Genomic DNA, 15,624 nt, shown 5'->3' with positions numbered 1-15,624 from the left:
CTTGCTGACGAGGATGCTCCCCTCTTTTTCAGTTTCCACAGATATAGCGTCACTTGCTTGTCGTGCTTCCCCATATGCATCCACGATGAAAATGCCATTCTATAACACACATTTCTAATGCAGAATCTGGGCAACTGATGGAGCAACCCAGTTCCAGTCGACATGGTATTCATGAGGTAATGTTGCATATCTAGTCAATATCTATGACCATGGTTAATTTTCGTCCAAGCTAAAGAAAATTATCCCTACTTATTTGCAGGGCACCTATCCTGCACCCATTCCTCAACCTTCACGGTCATTGGATTACCTTCCTACGAGAGTAGCTTGTACACTATCACAGGGATCTAATGTAACTAGCATGGACATTCATCCTTCACATCATACGCTACTACTAGGTACCATCAAAATCTATAATTTACTCTCTCTCTCTCTCTCTCTCTCTCTCTATATATATATATATATATATATATATATATATATATATATATATATATATATATATATATAGCAACTTTGCAAGTAATAAAGCCGTTTCATGTGATTTGGCTGTATATTAGGATTTTAACACCTTATTAATTTTCTTGTCATGATTACTACTCAAATAGTTGGATCTGCTAATGGTGAATTTACACTTTGGGACATTGGTACACACGAGAAGCTGGTCTCTAAGCCCTTCAAAGTCTGGGACATGCAAGCATGTTCAACACAATATCAGGTAACTGAGCACATTTTGAAATTCTCGCTCCTCTTTGGTTTTAGTTGTAGGCATGTTCTCATATTATATATATGTGCCTCACTATTTTTCTACTATGAGAAAAGAGTGTCATGGCTAAAGACTCTTCCATTGCCGTTAATCGAGTTACATGGAGCCCTGATGGAGACTTGATTGGTCAGTGTCAATATTTTCCATCTCCAGCCAGGAGCCCCAAATCGTGAAATTTTCCCAGCTCCAGTTACAAAACTACTAGTTCAAGCCGCAGTTCCCCAGAAACCGCAGTAGCATCGATGTTAATCAACCAGTCAACAGTGCTGCTAGTGGTGATAGTCCAGTAGAAAGGAGAAGAGGAGAGCTGGGTACTAGTGTTAATTAGCACGGAGCTCTGCACATACCACCCCACCCCACCCCATTACTTGTCGACGAGAAGGAGACTGTTGTAGTACGATAGGCAATCGGCGGCATGAGAGACGGCCGACCGACCGACCAAGCCACACCACACGCAAGGAGCAGGAACCGCCCCCAAGTACCAACCAAGGAGGAAACAAATCTCACCTGTAGAGCGGATCGGCGTCGCCGTCGTCCGGTGCAGCCGAGGCCGTGGCGACGAGTCCGAGAAGCAACATCAGCAGCAGCAGCAGCAGCGGAGGCCCTCCCCTCCTACGGAACCCCATCTCCATCTCCGCTCGCCACGGCTCCGTAGCAGGCGGGCGGAGCAGCCGATGAAGCCCGCGCCGCCCGTCACCAGCACACTTTTGCTGGTCCGGGGAGGAGCCCCAACGGCGAGATCCACGAGCACCTGGACGTGGAGGAGGGGATGAGCAGGTCGGCGTGGATCTGGTGAGGGGGACAGAGAGAGGGCTCGTGGGGGAGAAGGGGGATCATGCACGGGAGTGGTGGCGGCGGTAAGGGAGGAGCGAAGCTCTAGGGTTCAGAGAGAAAGAGAGGGGTTTGGTGCGGTGCTGTGTGGTGGGTTGGATCAAAAGTGGATGGAAGGATGGATGGACTGATGTTTTCCATGTCACTGATCCAAGGCACAAGTGATCCCACCAATCAGAGTTGAGTTTTTTTAGTTTTTTCACTTATAAGGCAAATAGTCAATGTTATGTCAAAATTCATGGTAAAGTTTGTACAAATGATCTCACATTTTGCATAAGTGTGCATCTTGGAATGGCAAACAATGTTGTTAAATGGAGTTTCCATTTTCTTTGCACAGAAATTTAATTTTCCATTTTTTCAGTGCCCAAACTGAGTATTTTTTTGAAGGACATACCATATATTTGATGCAAAATTGGACCAAATCATTTTTATAAAATACTAGGCCACATTTAATGTACAATTGATCAAATGGTTGGGTGTCAAAAGCTTTGATCCACCTCTCGTGAAAAAGACAAGTTTTCATGGAATCAGCTGGAAGCGGGTCAAATTTGAACTGTAGATGCCTCATAGTTTGCTTTATATTTTCCCAAAAATCATTTCTAGGTACATAATTATCTATTTAATAATAGAAACACCAAAATATTTGCAAGAATCAAGCCCTAGCTACGAATGGTCATACCCACCGTTTGAACCGCATTTTGAAACAGGCATGAAAAATTCTAAAAAATCAAAAAATTGAAAAACATTCGCATTGTGTCATTATATGTGACCAACTTACCAGGAAAAATAATAAAGTTGTAATATGGCAATTATTTAAAAAAAGTGTTCTCATAAATGGGCTATCGTGTGTGAAGATTCATGGCTTTCAAGCCAAATGATCAATCTTATGGCCACATTCATTGCATAGTTTGTTCAAATGATCTAATATTATGCACAAGGGTGCGTATTGGAATGTCAAACAACATTGATTAAGGAAGTTTTCATTTTCCTTGTATGTAAAAATTATTTCCCATTTTTCAAGTGTCCAAAATGAGTTTTTTTGTGAAGGACCTATCATATATTTATTTCAAAATTGTATCAAATCATTTTTCTAAAATATTAGGATACGTTTAATTTACAATTGACAAAATGGTTGGGTGTTAAAAGTTTTATCCACCTCTCATGAAAAAGACAAATTTTCATTGAATCCGTTGAAAGCGGGTCAAATTTGAAATGCAGCTGCATTATAGTTTGATCTTTATTTTCCCGAAAAATCATTTATAGGTACATAAGAATCTATTTAATCATAGAAACACCAAAATTTTTCCCAAGATTCAACCACTAGGTAGGAACGGTCATACCCGTTGGTTTGACCACATTTTGAAATGGCCATGAAAAATTCAAAACAAATTCAAAAAAATAGAAAACCTTTGCATTGTGTCATTATATGTGGTAAAGTTACCGATTCATGGCTTTCAAGCCAAATGATCAATCTTATGGCCATATTCATGACATAGTTTGTTGAAATGATATAATATTATGCACAAGGGTGCATATTGAAATGGCAAACAATGTTGATTAAGGAAGTTTTTATTTTCCTTGTATGAAAATTTCATTTTTCATTTTTCAAGTGACCAAAATGAGTTTTTTTATGAAGGACGTACCATATATTTGTTTCAAAATTGGACCAAATCATTTTTATAAAATACTAGTCCATATTTAATGTACAATTGACAAAATGGATGGATGTTAAAAACTTTTATCCACCTCTCGTGAAAAAGACAAATTTATGTCGATTTAGTTGGAAGCGGGTTAAATTTGAACTGCAACTGCATTATAGTTTGCTCTTTATTTTTCCCAAAAATAATTTATAGGTATATAAGTGTCTATTTAATGAGAAATACATGGTGTGGTGCCTTGACGTCGAGGTTTGGATGGTGGTCGAGGGTCCCAACTCCAGAGCGTGTGAACTTGCATGCGAGTCGCATGGTCACCGCTTGACCGTTGCGTTGCCACGCGTTCTAGGTGGAATAGGCATGTCTGTTGGGTTGGACAATCCCTCAGTATGTGTTAGCAAGAAGAATACAATAGAAAAATCTCACGAGGAGACTAAACTAAGTTCAAACATGAATTAGCAGCCAAGTGTTTGATTAGCGGTGCGGGTAATTCACATAGCCAATGTGATTAAATTTTGGCTGAGGATGATCATCTACTAAGGGGACTCTCTTGGCAATTTTTTAGCTCAAATGGATGAATCTAGGTGGCACTTGCTTTGCAAAGTAACACACTTGCAGAAATATGGATGTTGAAGCTGGGATCAAATGAATGAATGGATTGAGCTGAAATTTGGTGTATGATGTTAATTTGGGCATATGAAGGCATTGTATACAAATTATACCATTTGGACATGCCAAAGTGACACTTCCTTCACAATGTGCCAATCTAGACAGAAAATGGTAATTTAAACTGGGTTCACATAGATGATTGGATTGAGCTGAAATTTCAAGGAGGAGGATAATTTGGGCACATTAAGGTACTGTAAAAATTTCATAAAATTTGAATAAACAAAAATTATACTTCCTTCACAATGCTCTCTACTAAAGAGAATATTGGGAAAAATATTGAGGGAAACTGACTGAATTAAAATGAGCTAAAATTTGGTGGAGTGGGGTTATATGGTCAGTGTCATCCCGTGGTAAATTGTCATCAACTATAAAGCAATATAAAATGTAGTTGCTTCACAAAATGAAAATATTACCAGAAACAAAGATTGGATGATGAGCTCATATGGATTGTTAGATGGGGCTAAAATTTTATGGAGAGCTATGTTTTGGGCACATAGATGATGTGGAAAAAATTCAACTCATCAGGACATTCCTATCTAGTACTTCCTTCACAAAGTTGTTAGCTGAACACAAACTTTGGAAATTTGCTGAGAAAGATTTACTAGGCAAATCGTTATGAAAGTTTTCATGAGGCAATGATTTGTATAGGAAAGAGTGCCCAAAAAATATGAGGGTAATCAAAGAAATATAAAATAGTACTTCCTTCACAAAGTGCTATTTTGAACAGAATAGGAAAATGAATATTGCTGAATTGTTTTTAAACTATGGAAGGAAGGGTTTTCACATATTTGAGAAATATATGATCCAAAGTATTTATGAGAATTTTTCGAGAATTTTTGGAATGACAAAATAGTAGGTTGCTTCACAAACTAGGATGAGGTGGGATAGAATGGACCCACGAGTGACATGTCAACATAGTTAGAACATGTTACGACATTTTGATAATCATCATAAAAGTTATGACGATCTCATCTTATACGGTTACGACGTTTTTGACTCACATCGTCGTACTTTATATGTAGATTTGATCCCTCAAACGGTTTACGACGATCTCGGATGAAATCGTCACAGATTTATGACGAAATCATCAACGACGTCCTAAAAAACGTCATGTATGAGCATATTTCTTGTAGTGCGTAGTCAGGCCCCGGGGATGTAGCCATATCGGTGAACCTCGTTAACAAATCTCGGTGTCGTGTTTTTGTGATTGCTTGGTCCTCGATAGATCGACGGAGAGCTTCAGATTATTCTAACAAGTGGTATTAGAGCAAGGTCTCGAAAGGATGTGAAAGCTGATCTAAAGGTGGAGCAGAATTCGTCGAATCGATTGGTGGTTGAGACCTGCGACCAATTTTTTTTATGGGAACAACGGAAGTTCTGTTTGCGTCAGAAGTAATCGGAAGAGCAGATAGCGGCATCGACTCACGCAGATGCAGGCAGCACGCAGAGCAAGCATGCATGCAGGGATGGCGGTGGCTCAATCGATTCACATGGATCCGAAAGCAGTAGGTAACTGGCGGCGACAAGGCAGCATGCTGGTCGGAAAGGCCGAGGTCGCTGGCTGCTATGTATGAGCTGACATTATGTGGAGGTCGAGGCGTGCCTGTGCACGTGCGTCGCGCACAACGGAACAACGTGTGTCAGCGTTGGGTTGTGCAGTTCAGCGGAGCAGCAGATGGGCTTGGATGCATGTGTCCGTACGTCTAGCAGGCTGGTAGATTTGTCAAAGAAAAAAGTCAGGTAAGTGGAGAAGCTGATAGCATGGAAAGAAGAGAAGAAGAAATTGTGTAGAGAAAGGATCAAGCGTGGTCAAGTTTTTGCACGTATATTTTTTCTTCTTTGGGTCTAGTTTGCTAAGGAGCTTCGAGCATGTATGGCATGGATTGGCGTAGAAGCCTCGGAGGAGGCGAAGTACGTTGTATTAGGATCATGCATACACAGAGCGTTAAGCAATGTACACATGTGTGAGATGGACATGTTATAGGGTGAAGCATGGTTGCAGTCGGATATTTTTGGCTAAATCGGATTGGATAGTGTGACGGATCGACGGGGATGTCGGTCAAAGCACAAGACGACGATGATTTGAACAACGACGACATAGGAATGTGATGCTAATGGTGATCGATTTCTAGGACGTGGAAACACATGATGCAGGCCCAAAGGCTTGTGCGGCTTCGACAAGACTATGACGCAGGGTTGATTCAAGGCAGTGCACACATAAGCGAGCTTGAAGTCGACAGGGCGTGGGGGTAGCATAGCGCAGCTATATGGAGTCATGTTGAAGGTGAAGCTAGAGTCTAATGGACGACTCCACTCCGCGCTGATGGACGTGCTAAGGTGTAAGAATTCGGAGAATCGTAGCCTATTTCAGCGGATAGCGAGAGACACATGGATTGGACTGGGGCCTAGTGGTCTGTTGGAGACGTGATACTCGGCATCAGTCGGTGATGATCAGTGGTTCTCTGAAGTGGGGGTTGAGTGGTGTGGGTTCGCAACCTTGAAGACTCGACCATGACAGCAGAGGCTCGATGCGGTGATAGCGACGAGTTGTGCGGTAAGCAGAGGACACACCGACAGATCAAGGCACTGATTGTCAGATATGTGGTTAAACAAAGTGTGTAGAGGGTGATGAAGCACAGATCTGCTTCGTGTTCGCGGGTGGTGTTTTGTGCCACTAGCACTAGACCGAAATCGACAACGATCAGCAACAAGAGGATGACGATGGCTCCCTCGTGCTTTCTCCATTCCCTGTGCTGATCGTGCTTTCTCCTACTTGTTAGTTGCTGCTTGTTGATATAGGACGATGCTGGCCGATGGTCGGGCTGGAAGCTGGTTACATCCAAACTATGTACGGGGAACTTCACCGTTGTTGCCTCTGCATAGATGAATCCTCGCTCGTGTGAGACGAGAACAGAAAGCTAACAAATTGGTCGATGGTCTCATGGGGATCAACGTTGAAAGGAATACAAAAATCTTTGAAAACAAGGCTTCCTTGTCAACTCATGTATTTTCATCCATCAAGGTGAAGGAGTAGTTATAGGTGAGGACAGAGGCTAAGGCCCTGTTTCGAACCACCCAGATTATACAATCCTGTTTTTATAATCTATTATGTCTCCAAATGGGACAGATTATGGTGTAAATTATAAAAACTAGATGAACAGATTATTAAAAACACATAATTTACTCTACATCAGTTAAAATGAGATTATGGATTGCTAATGACCCATTACCCTTGTAAAGTTGAAAATAATTACATTCCTACCACCGTCACCCTCCTCATTTTAAAAAAACAGAGGGTAGACAGGTCATTATGCAATGTAAAATCAGGATTACAGTTTATATAATCTGACCTCCAAACATGTCCATCTGAATTATTTTTATAAACCAGATTATATAATCTACCTTCATAATCAAAATTATCATAATCTATTGTAGTTTCAAAGAGGGCCTAAGCATCTGCGAAGCATTATTTCGGGTGAGTAATCCCTATGCATCTTATATCTAGCCTTTGTGGCCGTGTAAACGACAATGCATACGCTTCTCTCCTTAATTAATGATAGAAGCCATTTTTTTTACCTCTGTTTCAGAAAAGAAACGCCCCTACGTGTTGATCGACATGTCTCATCTTAACTGGTAATCTTGTGTAGCCTAATTTTTTTATATTATGAAACGAAGAAAATAAATTTTTTTAACTCTGCATTTCCTACAGGGAAAGAAAGGTTGTTTGCGTAAATACCTTTCTACTCCTGAGCTTAAATGCTTTGGTGTAAGCATTTTTTTAAATCTGATATTCTTACATACTTCAAGAAATGTTGTTTTGCATGTAAAATTTCATCACAAAATTATATTGGTGAAAGACGTGTCAGAGAAAAAACAAAAATAGTGAACCAAAATACCTTTGAAATTAACATTTTTTACATCTGATAAAATTTTGCATCGATAACAAAAGTTCTTTTAATTATGCCTAAAAATCAATTTATTTGAATTTATTTTTTATTTTATGTTTTTACTATTCACACGAGAAGCATTGGCGCCCGGTGTAGAAACTGTATGTTTTACTTGTACATAGAGACTGCCTGTGGATCGACTAACATTCCTTTTACAGAAAATAGAAGATTTCATTGGTTACCCTTATATCTACATCAAGTAAGTTCAAGGAAAAAAGTACTGTAGAACACTCGGAGCAGGCGACACAAATTAGGACATACTATTACCCTCGGACAAACTAAGACATAGGTGTATGTGCATATCTCTCCCTAATAATAAAGCAAATACGGTTTCTAGTCGTTCGTCGTGACATTTTTGCAAAAAAGTCCCTCCGTTTTTAGTTAATCAACCCGTAGTCCTTTTTTAAATGAGGAAAACGTTTCGTCATGCCACTTTTACAAAAAAAGCCCCCGACGTTTCCTGAAATCAACCCGCAGTCCGGATTTAAATCAGAAAACGAAACATTTTTTGCATTGTTGAGAAAACCCCCTGATGTTTCAGGTAATCAATCCGGCCTCCGTATTTTAACAAAATAACCCTAACTTTTTAGTTAATCAATCCAAATTTTATCTAAAACAAAATTATTCATATCTTTTAAACGTAACTCCGATTTTAACATGTTATATTAAAAAATATGTAGAATCTAAATAGGATGTTATTTTTAGTTGTTGAATACTTCTTAAATATTATTTTTGGTGCAAACTTAATCTGTAGTGTACTGTCCTTTTTTCTCTCTTTCCGACGACGATACGAATTGCAATAAACATCCATTAAATTAAAATCAAATTGAGAGGAAAGAAAACATCGTTAATCACACATGCTCACCTTTCAAAAACCTCGCGGGGAGAAACAACATATTTTTCATCTTATTCCGAGTGACAGTACATTTAAACGTGTTTTCGTTGTGTGAGCACTAAAGCCATCGTTGGCAACACGAATGTGATGCCATGTGAAAATATATTGCGTTCAGAGCGTGTGTTATTTTCTCTTCCGTTGCAACGCACGTGCACTTTTGCTAGTCTATACCTAATAATAAAGCGGTTACTGCTTCCGTCGGAAAACCCATCGCCGTGTTTTTGCAAAAAAATCCCCTGACGTTTTGTGTATTCAACCCAGACTCCATTTTTAAGTGGCTGCTAGAAAAATGGTTCATTCTTACAAAAGGGACCCTGCTATTTTGAGTATTCATCTCGCGCCCCTTCCCTAAAAAAAACCACCTACGCACACGACCCACGACCCCAATCCCGTCTCCATCTCCAGCACGTCGCCAGGCGCCACCGGCCTCCGCCGCTGCCGGACCTATGCATCCTCCCCGTCTTGTTCTTCTTCCCCTCCCCACCTCCACAAGCCCGCCCCTATGCATCGCGTACTTGACTAATCGATAGTCGTGTTAATTAAAAGGGAATCGATCCCCTTCCCGATCCTGCTCGATTGGTGGATCCACGGCTCAGGGCATCCTCGACGTTCTCGACCTCAAGAAGTGTGGCGACTGCGGATCCGCGTAGAGGTGTCGAGTGCAGCTGGATCTATGTGGAGAACGCCACAGCCTCCGTGCAGACGCTTCAGATCAACAACGCCGTCATGTTGTGCAGCTACGAGCTGCCAGCGCGTGACCTCCGTCTCATCAACTCGCTCTTGGTGTCTCCTCAACAAACCTCGGCAAGGAGCGCACCATTGTCATCAACTCCATGCGTCACTAGGTACTCCTCAACTCACTTGACCGCAGACGAGGTCTTCCAGTACGCCATTGCTGTGGAGAAACTCTCCTCTCTATCTTTCCCTCCCTCTGGTTTCCCTCTGTATGTTGCAAGCACGGCCTCCTTCATGAGTGGTGTGGACTCACACCAACTTGATTTTTTCCTTGTGCTATTTTGGGGTTAGTTCAGGTCCAGGGAAGGTGCTAATGGAGAGTCGATGATGAATAGTAGGGGTGGTTGCATCTATTATCCTTCAGGAATTTTTGTGTTGCTCTCTGTGTTTTCGATTCTTAGATGTGCTCACATCCAAGGATCTGATATATGATACTGAAAGTTGTCCATGATATTATCTACCTGTTCTTGACAATAAGCTTTTGTTCTGCAATAGTTGATCATATATTCATATAGTTTTGAAGGATCTGAGATTCCATGATGTCTATAAGTATGCATGCTTGGGACAAAGGTGGCGGAAATATTATGTGAGATTAGTAGGGTGTATCTTTACTTGGTGCGTCCATGCATATGCTTTTACCGATCGTAAAGACTAGAGATAAACAACATGAACATGTTGATACTCAGTTTCATGCAATGTAGGGATGTAAATTGGGTCTGTTTAATCCCGTTTGAGCACACTTATGGTCTAAAAGTTCAACAAAGTGAAAATCGGATCATACCTATATGTACATCTTTTAGAACTGATAGTGAGCTATATGTTACTCTGTTCCATGTACAAATAATTCTTCTTAGCGTGTTTTCGTTATCATGACAGTGTTTTCATAATGTAATCTCCCGTTGCAACGCACGAGCAATTGTCCTAGTATTAACCACTTCATATATCAAAGCTCGGTAGTTAGCCCCCACATGTACTCTCCTCCTCCCCCGGCCCCCTCCCTCGCCGTCGCCCTGCGGCTCGTCCGAAGGCGCTGGCCTACAGCGGGGGCCAGTGGCGCAACGACGCAGCTCTAGGGTGGTGGCGAGGACGCCTGGTGGCGTCGCGTTGTCGGTTGGGCGAGCATCTGCAGCGTGACGGCCACAACAAGTCTAGATCTGGTCCATGGTGAAGGCGGGCGTCGCGGGGTGGCAGTCGAGGTCCATCGAGGGCACATTATGGTGGGGCTTGCAGCGGCGTGGTTGGAACCTCGTGGTCGGCCTAGTCTTCCTGTGGCGACGGCGGGACATGCTCCCGCGACGGTTCGTCTATGATGGACTTGGGGTGAGCTCCCTGCCTCTTCTACAGTTTTAGCTACGGACTTGTTCGGCTAGGGTGGCTTCATGGTGCGGCGTGGGTGCGCGCGAGGCCTGTCGGAGGTGGCAGGGGACCTTGAAGGGTGGAAAAGTGCCCCTTGTGTGGCATCTGGCGGCTGCTGCGGGTGGCTGTCTGAGTTCCCCTGGCCCATATCTAGTCGTCGAGGCCATCAACCCTGTCAAGGTGTGGACTTCGGGGTGAAAGGGTTTTGTGCTCCATTCCGGTCTGCGTCGGTTTGGTGTACCCCTAGATGAGGGAGGGGCTCAGATGTTGTGGCAGCAGCCTGAGGGAGGTGCTCGGATGTTGTGGCGGCAGCCTGAGGGAGGGGCTCGGATGCTGTGGCGGCAGCCCCGTTGGTGGAAACCGGGGTGCTCATGGGCGGAGCACGCGGCTCAGGCGCTGTCCGGTCACCATGGCCGTGTGGGCGGCATATTGACCAGGATGTGTCATTCAATGGCGATGTTACGATTGTCCGTAACCCAACCCGATGACGGTGAGTGTTGGCCGGGATGAAAGTCCGTAACCCAACCCGATGACGGTGAATGTTGGCCGGGATGAAAACCCAATCTGTCTTGACAAGCCGACGATGCTGGCGTTTTTTGCATCGGCCAAAGGCACCGTCGCGACATCGCATCTCTCGTCGTAGTGCTTCAGGAAAAACCCTAATCCTTGGATTGGACGCTACGGAAAAACCCTAATCCTTGGATTGGACGCTACGATGGATTGGACGCTACGATGTCGTTCTCTTGCTGAAGGTGTCGTCTTGAAGTTCACTCTTCGTCACACACGACTTCTCCTCTTTGTGCTGGTTCTCGAACCGTTGAGGACCCCGACGAGTTCGTCACACACGACTTCTCCTCTTTGTGCTGGTTCTCCTACCGTTGAGGGTCCCGACGACTTCGTAGTTGTACTTAGTGTTTCATCACATGTTTGCTTTGAGTTTGTTGGAGTGGTGTTGTTGTTTTCAGCGTTCTTGTACCAGCTGGTTTGGCTTGTTCGATGATGATTGCGGGGAACCCATTTTGTCTATAATAGCAAAAGGGCCCGTGCGTTGCAACGGAAGAAAAAGTAACTATAATCTTCAAGGATGCTGATCATATTACGTCCTTCAAATTTTAGGACATTTCTTAAAATGCATGAACATTTTTTGAATTAGCAAACATTTTTTTCAATTGCACCCAAAAAATAATACACAAAACTTTTTTTTTTCAAAATCATGGACTTTTATTGTTTTCACCAACATTGTTCTCAAAATTATGAACATTTTTTTGAATATGGAAATACTTTTACAAATATCCTAAGCAGTTTTTGAATTCACAAACATTTTATGTTTTCTTCAAAATTCTCAGTTTTATAAGTTGCAAAAGTTTTTCAAAAGTCTATATTATTTAAATTTTAAAAAATGAAACAGAAAATAAAAATAAAAAATAAGACTAAAAACAGAGGCACGAACTATTTTTAAGATTTTTACACGGACTTTTGTTTAAAATTATTAACTTTTTTCATTTTACAGACATTTTCTAAAAATTTGAACTTTTTTTGTATATGCAAACATTTTTCAAAACTGCTGAGTAGTTTTTGAATTCTCAAAAAAATATGTTTTTTAATATTTTATTTCAAAATTCTCAATTTCTTAAATTTAAAAAAATTATTTAAAGTTCTAAATTATTTAAAGTAGAAAAAAATGGAACTGAAAAGTAAAATAAAAAAATTAAACTAAAATAACAAACGACCACGCATGGGCCGGCCTAAATAGATGCTGCATCTTTTTTTAATGCCTAGAGCGTAGTATAGGAGGTGCCTATATGGGCCGACACGGTGAGTAATTTTCATCAATTTTATGGACAATATTAATGACGGACGATAGAAGCACTAATTGCTTTATTAGTAGGTAAAGATATCAAAGCTCTTAGAACATATTCTTTGGACCCAAACTACTTCTTCCCTCTAAATATACTTGTCATAAAAATAAATGTATTTAGAAGTATTTTAGTTTTAGATATATTTATTTTTATATATTTATGCGACAAGTTATTCCGAAGAAGGGAGTATTACATTATGCTAGAGATGCCTGCCATCGATTTTAGTACATTACAAACTTTATTTTTTCCCACGCGCACTGAAAACTGGATACTAGTGGTGCACTACGTAGGTGGATAACCCCGAGGCTCGAGCGCTATACTAGATTACTATAGTAGCCTAGCCTTGAATTACGGCACGCCGTGGCGGTTGATGGCGTCGGTGGCAGCCTCGTCGGCGTCGGTGCGGCGAACGCCAGCGCCCCCTCCCCGGGCGCCCCGCTGCGGCTGCTGGCGCCCGTGCAGGTTCAGGCGCTGAGTCGGGAGCGCGGTGCCGGGGATGGTGGGCGCGTCGGTGCCGGAGCCGTGGGGCACGTCGGAGACGGGGAGGTGGCCCTGCGCGCCGTAGGCCGGCATCTTGTAGTCCTCCAGGCCGTCGTCCTTGTTGTACTGCACGTACGGGCTCGTCTCCGTCGGCAGCTGCACCGAGTCGCCGGCCTTCTGCTCCCGCCTCTCCTTCGTCGCCTCCATTATGCTCACCTGCGGATTGCTCTGGTTTTTCTGGACTGGATGCTCGATCTGATGATAGACGAGTGAGTGTGTGTCCCTATCCAACACGGCGTGTTCGCCCGTGGATTTATAGGATCGAGATGGGCATGGGACGGTGGAGTCGGTCTGATCGCGTGAGCTGCTGCAGGTCTCGAGGCCACCTAGCGACTGCAGGACACGCGGTGGCAAGCGGAGGGCGCGGCCACGTCTACGCGTGGCGTGCGTCGGTGCTTACGCGACACGTAGCTCCGGAGAAAACGGCGCGGACGACAGCTAGATCACCAAAAATGCTACATCTACGTACAGAAGGCTACTCCTTAAATAATCTCCATCGGCCCCCTGATTTTTACCAGGATGGGGCCCTTCCTCCTCCTTCATCAAATTAAAAAGCTGTCAAATCAACGTCAGCCTGTAACCTTATGTAATTGTCCGTAGATGTAGCATTTCTCGGAAGATCACCATGTCCGGGTTGAATCAGAGCGATCCGTAGGTGAAATTGGGCCGACACAGGAGGCCAGGAGCATGTGCATCTAGGGCATCACCAACAGACCCATCCGTATCTCGTCCCGATCAAACGGTCTCGACGTGTTGGGATACATTTAGAATCAGGCATCCGGCTGAATTTTTGGCTGGCCCGAACGTGGCTACCGAGCGCTAGGACGCCTTGTGTGAAGTCTATTTTAAATCTTAAATTCATACGTCTCATTAGGATTAAATCCTAACCTTTCAAACATTGAAATCAGCACCCTGTACTCTTTCATCCTGATCAATCCAAACCCTAGACCCGTACAGTCTAGTTTGACGAGTTGGGAAAATAACAATCCCGGCCGGAATACTACTTTCACTAAATACATGGTCCCACATGTCATATTTATCTTCTCTGCCCCAATTTCCCTAATTCTATCTCTCTCCTTCCCGAGAACTGTCGTGGTTGTTCAGCAGAGCACAAGCGCCGCCGATCGTTTTGGTTGGCTGCATCGACGACATCGTTGGTCCCCTACTCCTCCACGCTCAGCGGTGGCATGAAGAGCCTGCTCGTCGACTATGAGAACAAGACAGTAGGTGTCGTGGCCAAGAGCGTGCGCCGCCACGGCAATGGAGGTCGTGCACGCGTACATGTCCTTTTGACGCTGTTGAATTGCGACTCACGAGTGCATGTCCACTCGCCTCGCCGTATCATGTGGCCTGCACGCCCAGTGGCCAGTACAGCTTCCCGTTCGGTGAGCACGGACAATGATCGATGGGAGACGTGAATGAGCACGCGTCCTGAGCCGACCATGGTGTGCGCCGTCACCTATCTTTAGGAGTCGTGCATGAAGAATCGGATGGGGGTGTGGGCATTCGAAGACCGACGCGGTGACCGCGGCGGCGAGCTCCGACGCGTTGGCCTGAATGAGGAGGCGATGCCCATCGAGCAACGAGTGCTGCACACCGTAGCTGCCCAACGGGCAATGCTCGAGCTCGCGGAATACATCGACGTGGCCGTGTGACACAGCACGCGCATACCGCGGTGCCCGAGTGCGTTGAGGTAACTGCGGACGGTCTCCTTGCAGGTGACACAAAGGTATGCGAGGCGCGGCAGTCTACCACGTCGTTCATCTCTTCTTAGGCTCGTCGGGGTATCAGTGTTTCTGGGTTCACACCAACATCTTCGCCAGCGCCGTGAACATGTACTGCATTTGCACGTACACATGTCATGTCTCATGTGTGATGCATGCATGCTTGTATAGTTATTTAGTATTTACAGGGTGAGCCCATTGAGTGTGTGCATATGATGAGTAGCGCCTTGATGTTGTGGTCTATGACACCGTCTTCCCCTGTGCCGGTATGGCCACAACAGGCGATCAGACGGTCGACAAGGTCCGCAGTCGACGGCTCCCCTCCCGAGCCTCGTGGTGGGACATACACAGTTGCAGGACCTGTCCAGCCTCATCGTCTCAGGTGATGCATCCTCCGGCCGAATCCCTGCAGACCCATCTACGCGCGCGCTGCAACATCTTTTCTCGTGGTGTGCTGATTTCCAGCGAGATGAGAGGCTTGGGAATCGAAGATGGATTTGACAGCTGGGCCAACATAGTAGTGAGAGTAGCCATTGATCACAGTCGGGATAACCTTTTTCCTTGTGCGCCAAACTGATCTAGGGTCGAGATTGAACGGGACCAACGAGTACATGGTACTCATTTGAGAGATTGAAAGGTTATGATTTGAT

The 15,624-nt window shown here is 43.9% G+C and overlaps 1 protein-coding gene across 1 annotated transcript; it reads right to left on the bottom strand.

Annotated features, from left to right (window-relative positions):
- Positions 1-12,882: 12,882 nt before the first annotated feature.
- Positions 12,883-13,500, bottom strand: LOC123398480. Its single transcript, XM_045092945.1, has one exon. It carries the CDS (start codon positions 13,395-13,397, stop codon positions 13,059-13,061), a length of 339 nt encoding a protein of 112 aa, XP_044948880.1. The 5' UTR covers positions 13,398-13,500; the 3' UTR covers positions 12,883-13,058.
- Positions 13,501-15,624: the final 2,124 nt, after the last annotated feature.

This window comes from Hordeum vulgare, chromosome 5H (assembly GCF_904849725.1).
Source record: "Hordeum vulgare subsp. vulgare chromosome 5H, MorexV3_pseudomolecules_assembly, whole genome shotgun sequence".
NCBI classification, from domain to species: Eukaryota; Viridiplantae; Streptophyta; class Magnoliopsida; order Poales; family Poaceae; genus Hordeum; species Hordeum vulgare.
The sequence above is the reverse complement of the archived record's forward strand: the minus strand, read 5'-3'. Positions and strand labels throughout refer to the sequence as shown.

What these genes read in the sequence shown, in the direction of transcription:
- LOC123398480 (XM_045092945.1), bottom strand. Translation starts at nt 13,397, where the DNA reads ATGGAGGCGACGAAGGAGAGGCGGGAGCAGAAGGCCGGCGACTCGGTG.